The sequence below is a fragment of the Aristolochia californica genome, unplaced genomic scaffold (genome assembly GCF_029961685.1).
Source record: "Aristolochia californica isolate CCGP_79_NKW_82.1479 unplaced genomic scaffold, dmAriCali1.0.hap1 SCAF_15, whole genome shotgun sequence".
Classification (NCBI taxonomy): Eukaryota; Viridiplantae; Streptophyta; class Magnoliopsida; order Piperales; family Aristolochiaceae; genus Aristolochia; species Aristolochia californica.
In genome coordinates, this window is record NW_027181826.1 from 1,222,809 (window position 1) to 1,239,134 (window position 16,326).

Below are 16,326 nucleotides of genomic sequence, written 5' to 3' on the forward strand. Positions count from 1 at the left end.
AGATTATATATCACTTTCATGGGCATTTCAACAGGCTTTGCTCCCAACAAATCAGACTTCTCTAGCATAACTATGGCAAACTTCCTCTTTGTCAAGACATCTCTTACCTTATTTCTCACCACTTCAATACCAAGAAAGTACTTGAGGGATCCCAAGTCCTTAGTTTAAAAATATCTTGCAAGGTGTTTCTTTACTTCTTCAAGACCCTTTGCATCAATGCCTGAGAACACTATGTCATCCACGTACACAATCAACACTACAACTCTGGAAGATCTCTTCATATTGAACAATAACTTGGGATTATTGCCTAAGCAAGTTTTTGCAATGACAGTCTGCGCGCCCGTGTGCACAGGAGAGAACGTGCGAGAGAGAGTCCCCCCAAGATAGTCACCGTCACTCCGGCAGGACAACCGCAACCACTTCTGACACCAGCCGAAGACGCGACAAAGCAGCGACACGCAGAACCGAGAGAGATCTCTCTTCAGAAGGTGGGATACATCCAACCACTACTCCGGCGAGCCTCCAAAGTCTCTGACAGAAGACCATGACACCTGCTAGACGACGGTCTCCCATTGGAAGAAGCGGATTAACCTTTTCCGCTTCAGCAACGGAAAATGCAGAGTTACCATCGAGTGAGTCATTTGGAAATCTGGTCCGATGATCCACATCTCTTCAACAGACGGATCGAAGCTCTCTTCAACAGAAGCGATCTCTAGCTTCAGACTCTAGTTTCAAAGAGCAACCATCGAAACAGAAAGATCCCGCGAACTCTGGTTGCGGGATTCAATTTTCCTCTTCTCGGTGTCCACCTTCAGTGGTCGCCGGGAATGTCGGATCACTCATCGAAGAGGAACTTTTTTTTTGCGAGATTATTCATTCCTGAGGCCACAAACTCGATTTTTGGCTAGAAGGAGTTAGCTGCAGCTCTCCAATGCTTCTCCCCGACACTAGATCTAGCAGGAGAACCGATTCTCCCCGGCGATGCCAAAGAGACATTCCCACCACTCCTCCAACTTTGTAGCTGGTATTGGAGCTATTCTTGCTGACCCCCTAGCTTTCCTTTATCTGCCACACCACTCACCCACCCACCCACCCATCCCACCCCCATTGAGACCCCCACATGCCCTCCTATAAATCACCCCCACAGCCCTCACACCCCTCAAGCCACTCCCCGGATAATGGACTCTCCCCCTCCCTCATCTCCGAGAAATCCCCACCTCGAAAACTACCTCTCTGATGCAAAGTCGGGAACCAATGAGCGTGCTCCCCGTAATTGCATACAAAATCCTTCTCCTCCTCCCCTTGCCACCTACCAGCGCCAAAATAGAGGCCAAACGAGACAACTTCTCCAGGGAGGACCCAGTGCTACTACTCGATACCCCCGTAATTTAGAGACGGGAGGCTTCATCTTTCCAGAGCCGGGTGAAAGAGCTCAAAACTTTGTGGCTGCTCTCCAAAAAGAACATCATAAATACGACCCAGAAACCTGGGCCCAGATAGTGGAACTTGCCAAGGTGATGGGCACTGTCTTCACGGAGCCTCTCCCTAGAGATAACCACCCATCTGAGAAGTCCAAGAAGAAGAAAAATGATCAATGATTATTCTCTCCTAGAATGTTTGTGGAATTGGGTCCTTGCAACGACACACTTCCATTCGGGACCTCCTTGCCTCTACCAGGGCAAATATAGTTGTACTTCAAGAAACCAAGGCGGCTTCTCTACCCCTTGGCTATATCCATGAGTTGTGGCCCCTTAAGGAGCCCGGTTGGGCTTCAATGGATGCGGTGGGATCGTCTAGCGGCATCCTACTGGTGTGGAACACCAATACCATAGAGGTGCTTCATCAATGTTGTGGCAACTACTCCCTTGGAATCAAGCTGAGAGACGAAGGCTCGGGGAACATTTGGTGCCTAGTGGTGGTTATGGCCCTACCAGACACTATGAGCGACATCTCTTTTGGGAAGACCTCTTGAGGACTTGTCAGATGTGGCCTGTTCCTCTGATGCTTGCGGGCGGCTTCAACGTTACCCGCTTCTGCCATGAGAAATCCCCGCCCTCTCGGAGAATCACAACCTCCATGAGGCTTTTTGTTGACTTTATTTGTTGTTGGGATTTGGACGAGATTACCCTATTTGGGTAGACCTTCACTTGGTCAAATGGTAGACAGCCCCCTGTCCTCTCCAAGCTTGACCGCTTCTTAGCCGTTTGGCTCCAGCTTTACAACAATGTCAAAAGCAAATTTCTCAATCGGGTCATTTCTAATCATTGGCCAATTATGGTTGATACCCACTTCGTAAGTTGCCCCCCCTCCTCTTCATATTCAACAATACTTGGATGGCGGACCCTCTATCCAATCCTTTTGGGAGAGGATGATCGTTGCTGGTCCAAGCGAGTGGACCTTCCCAGTTAAGCTCAAGTTGTTGAAGGCATTGCTGCGGTTAGGGGTAGCATCGAACCGAGCCAGTTCGCGAGCAGCTCAAGCTTGGCTCGGTTCTGACTCGGTTCAATTCGATTTATTTGGATCTTGAACCGAGTTTAGGCTAATTTAAGTTAACGAGCCGAGCTCAACCGAACCATGGTTCGGTTTGAAAGCTCACGAGCGGCCCGGGATTCGGGAAGACGGGAGGCGGGTAGGGGTGGTATCGAACCAAGCCGGTTCACAAGTAGCTCGAGCTCAGCTCGGTTCCGACTCAGTTTGGCTCGACGATTCGAGATCGGGTTTCCGACTCATTTAAGTAAACGAGTCGAACCCGAATGAGGCTCGGTTCTCGCGAACTGGCTCATTTATTTAAACCTAGGGTGAAGATACAAGACAAGACCAAAAGAGAAACCTCTCCAGTCGGGACCAAAGGAGGAAAGGCGAAAGCTCCTCCCCCTTCTCCGGCTCGTGAACACTCCCCCTTCTCCAACTCGCAAACCGAGAGGTCAAAGCCAGTGGGACGATCGTGTGTGCCTTCTCCGGTTACAGGTACTTTCCCCCCTCCTCCCTTGTTGTGTCTCTTTTTTCTTGCTTCCTGTCATCACCTACTACTGGAGCATTGTCTTTTATTTTTTAAAAATTGTATGAAGTTCTGCTTGGGAGCTTGTTCCGGCTGCATCAAACCAAATCCGGGACAGTAAGGAGGAAACCCTGTATTCGCTTTTGTTCTTGTTTTTCCATCCCGAGAAAGTATATTCGCTTTTGTTCCCGTTTTTCCACCCCGAGAAAGCATCACTGACTGACCTTCATTTTTCTGATCTCTTCTTTGCCCTCAAGCTACAACCTTCTCTCAGATTACTTTGATTTTCATCTTGTTTTTCAAGTGGCGAATATCTTGTTCCCTTTTACAGAAATAAAAATTTTGTTCCCTTTTACATTCTCTCAGATTTTTCTGTTCGTTTTTTTTATTAGGCTCTGTTATTTCTATAAGTTATGCTTTACATTGATTTTTTCTCAAATAAACGAGCAGTCCTTGTTGATTGCATCACGATATATGTATTTGTTATAGTGCTGACCACTTGTTTGATAATATGTGCATGTGAAAACCGTCAGGCTAGAATATCATAATTTCTTTAACTGTGATACAAATGTCTTGTTCACTGCATGAGTGTATTGTTCCAAACCTGACCAAGGAGATACAAAGAAAAGTGAGAAGTAATGTTGAGCTTTAGATGTTATGATGAAGGTACCTCTCTCTAAATACTGCAATTGAGTATAACAAACATGCATACTCAAAATTTAAGTCATATAGGAAAATCAGACTTGATGGGTTTTTCAAGCCAGCAATAAACTAGCTTTACCCCGTCCTAATGTAAGAAGGTTTTTAAGACGGATGTATACTGGATTATATTTTTTTGTTGGGTGATTGTAAATTTAATACCGATATTACATTTAAATTTTTGTGTTTGATTATTGAATAAAGTTTATGCATACTATTAATTTGTGTTTATGAACAATTTTATGTAGAGTGTATAGACAATTTTATATAGGATTTATGTATAAGAGGTAATGCCCAATTTTAGTAGGTTGCAGCTCGAACTCGGTTAAAATTCTTGGGCTTGAGCTCGATTACAATTTTAGGTTTGAGGCTAGGCTCGGCTCGAGCTCGAGTTCTAAATATTTAAATCAAGCCTAGCTCAAACATATGCAGGTTTGAGCTCGGCTGGACTCGATGCCACCCCTACTCTTATCTACTGATTGGAGTCATTTATTCTGTAGACTTTAGCAACAAATCAATGTGGATTATTAACTGACTAGGCCTACCTCTCCCCTGGCACATGCCCAATTTTATGCAGGAATTATGTACATAAGTCATGCCCAATTTTATGTAAAATGTATGCATAATTTTATATACAGTTTATTTGACATGTATTTTTTGCGAAGATTTAAATGTATGTTGGAGCTCGAACTCGGCTCGAGCTCGAACTCAGTTAAAATTATTGGGCTCGAGCTCAATAACAATTTTAGGAGGCTGGGCTCGGCTCGAGCTTGAGTTCAAAATATTTAAATCAAGCTCAGCTCGAACATAGGCAGGTTTGGGCTCGGCTCGGCTCGGCTTGATGCCACCCCTAGCTGCGGTCCTAGGCCTCTGCGAAAAAGACCTCTTCCTCGACTGAGAGAGCCTCTGCCCTTGCTCAGATTGCCACTCTAGACTTAGAGGAGGAGTCTAGAGGCCTCTCTTCTTTGGAAGTAACTCAGAGATATGCCCTTTAAGGGCAAATGCAGTCCTTCAACAATAAGCTCGTGCACTGGAAGCAGCGTGCAAGATTTAAGTGGTTCTCTGATGGGGATGCTAATACTAAATTCTTCCATGCAGTCGCCTTTGCACGAAGAAGAACCAACCACATCACCACGCTTAGTGTCAATGGTGATACTACCTCAGATCGATCCCTTATTTTAGACTCATTGGTGAATTTTTTTGCAAATTTATATTTTGATCGCCAGCCAGTCTACCCTTTCTTCTAAAGGGTTCACTTCCAGGCTATTCCATCGACTGCAACCAGTCTTATCAAGCTTCCCTTCTCCAGTCAGGAAATTGAAATTGCAGCCTGGGTCTTCCTCTTGATCGCGCTCCGGGCCCGAACGGATTCAACAGGGAATTCTATCACCGACGTTGGCTCTTCATCAGAGATGACATAACTTGCATGGCCCACTCCTTCTATCAGCATGGCATCAGATATAGGAGCATCAGAGCTTCATTTATTGCCTTCATCCCTAAAAAAAATGGGGCAGAACTCCCATCCAACTGCCAGCCGATCAATCTCACCACCGGTGCATATAAGGTGATTGCGCGCCTCCTTGCTAAGTGATTTTATCAAGGGAATGAACCAAAGCGGGGCGTCACACTCTCCTCAAGTCTTGTTTGGCAGGGCTGCCAAACTATCTGCAATCATTCATGCATTGTCTGGCCTCCGTTTGCTCCAAGATTGACACCATTCGTCGGAGCTTTCTCTGGAGAGGATCAGAAGACACCTTCAGATATCATTTGGTGAGTTGGAAGAATATTTGCATGCCCCGCAATAGGGGTGGATTAGGCATCCGACCTACGAAGGAAATGAAAAAAGCCCTTATGCTCAAATGAGTTTGGAACTTCAACGTCAAACATAACAGTCTATGGAGAGATATGGTCAGATTCTACCTTCAATCTTCAGGTGCCTTGTGAAAGGAGGGTGACTTCACTCGCCTCTTATCCTCGATATGGAAATCAGTTCAAAATCTCCTTCCAATATTCAGAGATGCAACATCCTTTTACACAAGTAATGAAATGACCCTCTTCTTCTGGTCGGATGAATGATGAGGCCCCTGCCCACTCTCTGAGGACTTCCCGGGGCTCTCTGGGGTGGCTAGGGATCTCTCCTGCTTAGTGGCTGATTCTTGGAGGGAACATTCGTGGAGTCTCCCGCTTCGTCGGGGACTAAATGATGAGGAAACTTAGGCTTTTTGCTCTCTCCTCTCCATACTCAACAACATTATTATCTATGAGCATGCAGTCGATAAACTGACATGGAAGCCCAATATCAATGGTTGATTCACAGTTGTTTCCGCCTACTCTCATATCAGAAAGCAAAACTGCAGCATGTATGAGCACAAGGCAAACCTAGCATGAAAACTCTCAACACCTAATAAAATCAAATTTTTCATGTGGACAGCCATCAGGGAGCAGATCCTCACCTTTGACAACCTCTATAAAAGAGGCTTCACCACCCCTTATCATACTTGTCCCCTTTGTGGTATTTGTAGACAGTTCAACATGTTCTCTTACATTGTGGATTTTCTTGCAAGTCTGGATGAAGATTTTTCAGAAGATTGTACTCCAAATGGGGCTACACCAGAACCTCTTTGGCACCTATGAGATGGTTATGGGATCCGCCTTCCTAGGTTGGGCAAGTTAATTCTCTTGGCATGTCTTGCGCATGTCCCATGGTGCCTATGGCTCGAGCGTAATAACCGGAGATTCAACTCCAAGGCTAACACCCCAAACAATACGACTTCTCATGTAGTGGGCCTTATCTCGAGCTGGCTACATACCAGGAAGGAGTTTGCCTATCTATCGGGTGTTTCCCTTCGGAAAAATTGGAGTTTGATAGCACATATGGCAGGCCCCTCTAGAACTCCGATTATGGCCACCTGGGATCCTCCCCCTTGCGACTACATCAAAATCAATTTTGATGGCAGTGCCTTAGGCTGTCCTGGGTCAGGCTGGCTAGAGCAAGTGGTATTTTTAGAGATAGTAGTTGAGACCCTATTCTATCATATGCTAGGCCGGTGGGCATTGCTAACTCAAATACTACTGAAGTGAGTACTCTTCTATTCGGTCACCAAATCTTCAAGGACCGTCTCCATGGCAAGCTGCTTATTGAAGGAGACTCAAAGACTATCATCAGCTGGTATTCTAAAAATAGCTCCCCCCCTTGGCACCACTGGCCTATCACCGATTGTATTGCTAACATTGTGTTATCTATTCATTGTAATTGGAATCTCATTCCTAGATCAGCCAATTATTTGGTTGATAAATTGGCAAAATTCGGAACCTCCCAACAATCTCTCATTGTTTGGGAAGGTTTCCCCTCTTTTTAATCTGCTCGTTTGAGCTTTTGTCTTAATAAAATTCAGCATCATTTAAAATATATATATATATATATATTGAACAATGAGTGATGACAATGCCTTCTGGCAAAACCAAAGGATATACCACTTTGCTGAACTTATCAAACCATACCCTCTTGTTCTGCTTGAAGCCATAAATAGCCTTGTTCTATCTACCACTTTCCTAGTCTCCTCTTGAACAACTTACCTATGAGGTGTTCCATGTACACTTTTTCCTCCAAGTCCCCATATTAGAAGGCTTTTTTTATGTCCGATTGAAACAAGGGTCAGCCCTAGCTTATGCCCTAGCTTATGTACACTTGTTCCATCTACACACTTTCTTAGTCTCCTCGTGAACAACATACCTATGAGGTGTTCCATGTACACTTTTTCCTCCAAGTCCCCATATTAGAAGGCTTTTTTTATGTCCAATTGAAAAAAGGGTCAGCCCTAGCTTATGCCCTATGAGGTGGGCTTAAGTGCTTGTATTGGGATTTTCCCCCATACATGGGAGAAGGCATGTGTTGCCCACATTCCCTGGATGATATAGCTTGAGAGGAATCAGCTGCATTGTAAGGGAAAAAGCTCCCCCCTCCCCTCCTTGAGCTCAGTCTTCTTTCCACTCCAACTTGCCTTCAGCTCTTAATTAGTAGGTCTGGTGGACTCCACCTTTGCTGAGCTTTCAGCCCCTGTCCAAAGTCTCAAGATTTTCAAGGACAGATTCCATAGCAGCCTAATAATTGAAGGAGACTCCCTAGTTGTCATCAGCCGATGCAACAAGAAGACCCAGCTCCCTAGGAGATTGAGACCTCTTTTCTTTCAGGCTATAGACCTTGTGTTCAGAGGTCACAATGGAGACCCTATTCTTTCTTTTGCTGGTCCGGTGGGCATTGCCGATTCTAATACTGTTGAAGTTAGTGCTTTGCTGTTCGGCCTCCAAATCTTCAGGGATCGTCTCCATGGCAAGTTAATCATCGAAGGCGATTCGAAGACGGTTATTAGTTGTTGGTGTTCCTCCAAAGACAACCTCCCCCCTTCGCGCCACTGGTCCGTCACTGATAGTATTGCTGACATTGTAACTTCTACACATTGTAATTGGAATCTCATTCCTAGATCAGCCAACTCTTTGGCTGATAAATTGGCAAAATTCGGAACTTCCCAGCAATCTCTCATTGTTTGGGAAGGCTTCCCTCCTTTGTAATATGCTCCATTAAGCTTTTGCCTTAATAAAAATCAGCATCATTTCAAAAAATATAAAAAAATAGATCTTGCTTTAAATGTAATTAATTGACTTCATGTTTTAAGATCAGTCAATGCCTTGGCTGACTCCCTTGCCAGAGAAGGGGTGTTCCTTTAATCTCTCATTGTTAGAGGCCCCCTCTCTTACACTCTGTAATCTTGTTTGCTCCCAGGATCCTCAATAAAACTTGATTTTTTCTCCAAAAAAAAAAAAGGGATAGCATTGCCCTAATAAGATTTTGGAACTTGCATTCCAAATAACATGGTATGTACAACCTCTAACAAGGGGCAATTCTTCAACTCTGTTTTTTCTACCCCCTCTTGTTGTGGTGTAACACACACAAGATGATTGATAGATAATACTATTGGTTGTACAAAAGGTATCAAACATTTGGTTCATAAACTCAAGCCCATTATCAGATCGAAGCACTCGAAGTGAAGCATCAAACTGATTTTTATTTCATTTTAAAAATTCATGAATACATCAAGTACTTGGGATTTATCTTGTAAGAGATACACCCATGTGGACCTACTTAAATTATCGATACAAGAAACAAAATATTAATAATCAAAGACAATAGGTACCCAACAAGGGCCCCATACATCCAAATGAACTACTTCGAACAAACTAGTATACTTATAACTCTGACTAGATGTAAATGATGTTTGATGGTGCTTCCCGAGCTAACATGATTGACACTGAAAATAAAGTAGAGAGCAAAGATGAAACATCTAGAACAACTTCGCTGAGGGGGGATATCCTAACCGCAAGTGTCATTGGTAAGGTGAAATAGTTGCTTATAGAGCTAAAGAGGACTACACTAGTAAACCTTCTAAGTGGTAAAGCTCCTCTTGCTCACTCCTTGAACCAATCTTTCCTCCTCATCTAGAGGTCCTGAAACACACAATGAATAGGAAAAAATGTCACTAAACAATGCAAGGATTTAGTAATTTGACTCACAAATAACAAGTTAACAGGAAATTTATGTACAAATAAAACAAACACTAACGATAAGGGTGAAGTAGGCTGAACCATGTTCACTACCAAGTGAGGAGGAGCCATCAACAAGAGTTATATGCTTGAAAGGGGATGACTAACTAATAGAGCCAATCAACAAGGATATACCTAACATATGTGAAGATGCACCAAAATCAATCAAACATGTAGAAGTTGGGGTCACATAGAAAGCAGATATACCTGAGCTAGCCATAGTGGTTGAGATTGTAGTTGTGGCTATGGAAGCATTATAGTGCACAGGTGTGTAGATGATGTAAATTGTCCCAACCTTTCTACCAACAGGGTAAGCTCATCTTAGGCACCAGACAAAATATCCACCTCACCACCAGTTGTAGCCACACCACCTTCCAAGACACCAGAATTAGTCCATATTGGTTTACCAAACTTGTCTCAGCAATTGACTTAGAAGTGATTGTTGCGCCAACAATGAGCATAACTCCTCACTCCTACCATCACCACAACCTCTGCCACATCCAAAACCATCTAAACCTCATCCTCAACCACCCTTGTCATGTCCACATGGTGTCTCTGAATGACATGGTCTAAGCTGAATATTGAAGGCAGCAACTTTTGTCTCCTTACCATCTTGTTGCTCTTAGCTACCCTTTGCTCTAACAACTTTATTAGATGTTTTCTTCAACGTGGGCATGTCATCATCCACTAGTAGTTGGACCAGAATTGCATCATATTCGGGACTTAGGCCATCAAAGAACTTGGCCACCTGGATCTGTCTTTCTTTCTGTGAAACTCCTTTGCATCAGTAGTGAAAGGATGATAGATACTAATCTTCTATAAAATGCCTTCCAACTCACTAAAGCAATCAGTCACTGTCTTATCTCACCTTTTGAGTCTGAAAACCTTGCATAAAGTTCATAGATTCATGATAAATCATCTCTTGATGATATATAGACTCAAGAGAAACCCTGTGAAGTTGGGTCCAAGACCCATCCCAAAATGACTAACCAACTTAGGAAGCTTCTTTCCCAACTAATAAACTAAAGATCTTTGTACTCACTGATCCATGTGGGACTATTCCTTAATACTCCCTCACGTGTAGACCCTCTTTTGCGGCTCTACAAGTGGATAGTTTAGGTGTAGGCGCTCTTTTGTGGCTCTACAAGTGGATAATTTAGGTGTAGGCCCTCTTTTGTGGCTCTTCAAGTGAATAATTTTAGATGTAGGCCCTCTTTTGTGGCTCTACAAGTGGATAATTTAGGTGTAGACCCTCTTTTGTGGCTCTACAAGTGGATAATTTAAGTGTAGGCCCTCTTTTGTGGCCCTACAAGTGGATATTTTAAGTGTAGGGCCACATATAAGTACCTGCTCTGATACTATGTGAAGTTAGGTCCAAGGCCCATCCTAAAATGACTAGCCAACTTAGGAAGCCTCTTTCCCAACTAATAAATTCAAGATCTTTGTACTCACTAATCCATGTGGGACTATTCCTTAACAAACCCAAATCTCTATGATTCTCTCACAGTTCACAACTTGACTTCTGAATTTAGACCATGCCATTTACCCCAGCTATAAGCTGGCTATCTTCTATCTCCTAGTCCTTAGTCATGTGAGTTGAATGACCCTGAGATATTTGGCTTTCTTCTTGACCTTCAGATACATCAGGACACACTTGGACCAACTCAAGTAATTACGTCCATTCAGCTTCTTAGTAGCAATCTGAATAGCATCCTTCCCTTTAGAACTTCTATACATCTTAAACGGAGTGATAACTTTACTAGAGTCTGGAATTGTACCTTAAGAAGCACTCAGACAACACAAAACAACAATCTGTAATCAATATGACACAACCAAGTACTCAAAAAACATCTTAATTAACTTGCTTAGACAAGGTGGGCCCCACACACTTTTGAATTAGGGCACCATAACTTCAATTGAGAAACACTATCATGCAATTGACCCTTAATCACAGAAGTTGAACTTAGGATGATGCAAACAGGGCTGACATCAGCCCTATGTATGATGAGGCAGGCAATCTGCAGGTCTAAAAGACCTTTGCAAGTACAGATTTGGGGGAAAACGCCCAAACAACCCTCTATAGGCACTAAAACCACATTAAATTGGTCAATTGGCAGCACAAGCCATCAACCCTAGGATTATGACACAATAGTTCTAGCAGTGAGTTTCTCAATATTCTCAAAAAAAAAAAAAAAAAAAAAGTTGAAAAAGAGTTCGGCCACAAAGGAAACTTTCAGGGGAGCACGGTTGCCATCCCCTTCTAGAGCCTTAGTTTTCCTAGTTGCTTAGATTGCTTAGGGTAATAGTTTCCTAGTTAATTTCAAACTCTATGTATGAGAACTTTAAAGACTTGAAAGTGAGCAAGCTGGATAGACCTGAACCTAGGTCTCTTTATTTATTTGTTTTTTACGTTTTCTCACCAGCCAACATTCTCTCCTTTTCCTCTTTCTTTCTTCTCTCAACTGATCTACGAGGATTTTCACTCTATTTCTCTTGGTAGAAGCTGAGTGTCTTAACACTAGGCATGATTGACACCTACACCCACACTGAGTTCAGGCATTGAGATTATTTCTACCATTTATGCATGGAGGTAGTGCTGCATGTTAAAGGTGCAAAGACCAATGTCTGAATGTTTTACAAACCTCTCCCTCACATTCTTGCCTCCCTTCTTTCTTCTTTTATATTTTCCACTTGTAAATTCTTTGCTAATTCTGATCGTGCAAAGAATAAGGTTGAATCAGTAATAATGTCATCTCATGAACAGAAGCCAGAAAGATTAATAAAAAAGGAAACACATAGTAGCAGACACGTGCTTACCAAAATGAGTCCAATTATATTATAAGCATTTCCAGCATAAACAGGTACTCTACTATGACCTTTTGCCATTATTGAATTTAAAGTCTCTCTGATAAAAAGCAGAAAAAGGTAATTAGATGATATGGAAACACCAAAGAATATCTTAATATGCAGCTGCTGAACAAATACACCTGACACTCACACATCTAGAGTCCCATCCAGATCAAGTGAAAATGCTTTGGATATAGGAGTCATTGCATCTTTGGCAGTCTTTTCAGTAAGTTCAAGAGCACCAGCAATGATTGTTGTCTCATCATGTGTTAAATCTCCACCTTTTCCAGCCTGTCATAAAAAAATAGAACTGGAATTCCTTGAAACAAAAAGAAACTATCAAAGAGAAAAGTTGCTACACAGAAAGGAAAAATAAACTCTTAATTCTGAAATATAGCATCCTGACCGGGAGGTTGGCAAAGTTTAATGGTAAAAAAGAAATTTATTTTGCAGAATGTAATAAAAAAGGAAGCAAACACTGATCATTTCACAAGTGAACTAACCAATAACATTGTGATACTAAGCCAACACAACTATTTAATCTTGCAGAAATACCTCATTTCCATGAAAGTTCACAAATGTCTTAAGCTCTGCCCTCCGCAAAAGGACTGAATGACCCCTACCCAAAAACCAATCCAGTATCTGTGCATAGCAAAACAAATATGATCCACTAAACCAAGTAGACATTGATAGAATAGTACAACCAACACACTTTTGTATGTCAGACCATGAAGTATCTATTCCTTTTTTTTATAGTGAAACAGACAAGCAAAAAAGAAGGTTACAAAGAAACCCTAAACCCATCGTTCCATATATTCATGTGATTGGTTTCATGTTCCTAGGTCAGCTAATTCATGAACTGACTTTGAAGCTGAAATATGTCCAGTTTAATTCTCTTATAGTCTAAATCCATTCTCTTATTGTCCAGATTCATTTGTTGTAATATGTCCAGATTCATCCTCTTATTGTATTACTGAAATCTCTCCTATATTAGAGGCTAGAATAGTTCTAGGAATAAACAACTTTCTTTTTATTCATCATCCTATGAAATTGAATAAGAATTTTTATTCCTCACTTTCACCATGGTATCAGAGCCGAGGCACTAAATTCTTCTTTTTCACCAACCTCCATTGCCGGCCATCACCATTGTTTCCAATCACCCCTTTATCGGGCCTCTATTTGCCGAAATCCATTCACCGGCCTTCATCACTGGACTTGTCTATGTGAAAAGGTGTCATGACATGTTTTATCTTTCCTCAAGCTTCTCTACCATCGTCAGCTTGGAACTCATCGAGCCATCATGTCTGAAACTTCCAAGTCCCCTAAAGTCATCTCTGTTCCCTAGCAAATTCCTACTCAATCGGAGAATCCTAGCCTTTAGATTTCGATAGTTAAACTGAATGGAAAGAAATTTATGGAGTGGTCTCAATCTACCAAAAAAAAATTTATGAGTCACGGGAAGTTTAAATATGTGAATGGAGTTGCAAAGGCACAACCAAAGAACAATAAGTCATATGAGACATGGGAGGTTGCCAATGCCATGTTGTGGCTGTCACACTCTATGCAACCTGAGATTAGTTGGACATATTCGATGCTTCCTACTACTAGGGACATGTGGTTAGTTGTGTATAAAACGTACTCTAAGAGAGGATTTACTGCACATATTTTTCAGATCAAACGGCAATTCCACAAGACAAAACAGGGGTCCTCGAGTATTATAGACTATTACAACAAATTGCAAAAGTTTTTTACATAGTTAGATATGTATCAACATGTGGAAATGGAATCTACGGCGGACGCGAAAAATATAAACGATATGTTGGAGAGGGAGAGAGTGTTCCAGTTTCTGTTGGGACTCAATCCTAAATTCGACCAGGTATGTGATCGTGTTCTTGGTAAAGAACCCTTTTCCTGATTTTACTAACGTTTCTACTCTTGTTCGAGGGGCTGAAAATCCAAGCACATCTATTTTGTGATTATAAGTATACAACAGACATTTTCCAATGGCACTATTCAAATACTTTAAAATCCTCTGGGCAACTTCTAAATGCACTTTCTAAGGATTTTCCAAGGACTAACTCACAACTCCCATAACAAAGGATATATCGGGCCTGGTAATTGTAGCATAGATTAGTTTACCATGCATTTGTACTATGTTTTGTCCTTGAGTGTAGAACTCTTTGTCATGGAGATAATGATTGATTTTAATTGGGGTGTCTACTGGTTTGGCATCCAATAAACCATATTCCTGCAGCATATCTAACAAATACTTTCTCTAAAAGAGAACCATTCCTCGTGTACTACTAGCAACTTCAATGCCAATGAAGTACTTTAGATGACCCAAATCTTTAGTCTGAAAGTGGTGGCCAAGTGTTTTTTAACTTCTACAATGACTTCAAGATCATCCTCAGAAAATACAAGATCATCCACATATACAACCAAGATAACCACTCCAGTCTTCCTTTTGAGCAAGAACATAAAATGATCGCAATGGCTTCTATAGAAACCAAATTACATCACTACATTACTAAATTTTTCGAACCATGCTCGTGGACTTTGTTTTAAGTCCATAGATAGCCTTCTTTAACCTACATACCTTCCCAATCTCCCCCTGATCAACATATCCAAGAGGTTGCTCCATATATACTTCATCTTGTAGATCACACAAGAAGGTATTTTTCATATCTAGTTGAAAAAGTGGCGACCCTTTATTAACAGCCATAGAGATCAATATATGTACCAATGTAAGTCTAGCCACATGTGGATAAATCCAAATCCACTGGGACCGAACCCCCAGGTATAGAGGAAGATGGTTGATCTAGAGGAGATGGCTCAAGAGTTGGAGCTTCTAAAGGTACAGCAAACAACAACTCATTGCAGGGGCACTGGGTGTAGACTTGAAGAGGTGGAGAAGGACCTGTGACTGATGCATCCAAAACTGCTACAGGAACAGAACTATCCATAGAAGGACCAGATAGCAGAAGATGTAAAATATGGAGATCAGCTTGGAGATGTGTTTACTAAGGCTTTGGGAAAATGTGTTGTAACATTCTATGACAAGCTAGGCCTTATGGACACATATGTTCTACCTTGAGGGGTGTTGAAAAAAAGAACAGGGGCATTTTGGTTATTTTACCTTGTTGTTATTTATATTTCTTGATGTGATCTTATTCTACATGTCAAACTATGTCTACGGACCAAATTTCATGTAAAGGGGACACGTAGAATAGGAGATATAGAGAATTAGGGTTTTCACTTCAATAGGGGCAATGTTGTAAATTGACCTCACCTACTCAACCTTAAATCTATAAATAGAAGTTGGAGGAAGTCCAACCATGAATTTTCAGTTTTCTTTTCTCAATTTCTCTTCTCCAAGCCTTTTTTCTTTTTACTTTTTACATCGTATCAAAGCAGTACATCTCATCTGGGAAGGATATTTGTGAGTTTTTTCTCCTCTTTGAAGCAGAAATCTACATAAAGGAAGATCTTTTTCCAAGTTTTTGGTTATTGCTTAGTAAAACTCCAATTTTTCTCCTTTTTTTCTCTGCCATAATCCTAGGGTTACTGGTCCTACTGTTCTAAGAACATATTCTGATGTTCTAAACTACCAAAAGAGGTTCTCTTATGCTGATCTGGAGGTGTGCACCAAAATTCCAGACTGTAACTGTTGACGTCATCTGTGCACTTGCTGATGTCAGCCCTGGTGCAGGTTCTAGTGGACTTTTTCTTCTGAATTTAATCCCCTTGTTGGATTTTATGGACTGTTTGATCTTTGCACATCTTATAACTGCTCTATTTTTTCTTGTTTCTACATGGTGGGGCCCACTTGAACTGTTGATTTGGAATTTTTTGAAGGGTTTAATTGATCTTCTATATCTAATATGGCTGACTCTGGTGAAGTTCACATTCCAGCAAAGGGGTCATCTAATCCTGATGGTAAAGATATTATCACTATCACCTCTGATAGGTTGAATGGTGATAACTACCTACTTGGTTCAAATCTATTGGAATGTACTTGAAGGGCAGGAAAAAGTTGAAATTTATTAGAGATGACCCTCTTATTCCTCAAGATGATGATTGGGAGGCTGAAGACAGCCAAGTGATGACTTGGCTTGTCAACATCATGGAATCTAATATCAGGAGCCAAGGCTAGGTGGTTGTCCTTGGAAGCTCTTTATGGACAA

The 16,326-nt window shown here is 41.7% G+C and overlaps 1 protein-coding gene across 2 annotated transcripts in view; it reads right to left on the reverse strand.

The window, feature by feature from the left end:
• LOC137951470 (DUF21 domain-containing protein At1g47330-like) overlaps positions 1-16,326 on the reverse strand; it is a 60,557-nt gene that overhangs the window by 25,870 nt on the left and 18,361 nt on the right. The window contains exons 5-7 of one of the 2 annotated variants that reach the window (XM_068798136.1): positions 12,698-12,784; positions 12,294-12,433; positions 12,113-12,200 (exon numbers count right to left, since the gene is read on the reverse strand). In XM_068798136.1, the coding sequence (XP_068654237.1) occupies positions 12,113-12,200; positions 12,294-12,433; positions 12,698-12,784 (315 nt within the window). The remainder of the gene's footprint in view (positions 1-12,112; positions 12,201-12,293; positions 12,434-12,697; positions 12,785-16,326) is intronic. The other variant, XM_068798137.1, reaches the window with a different exon arrangement.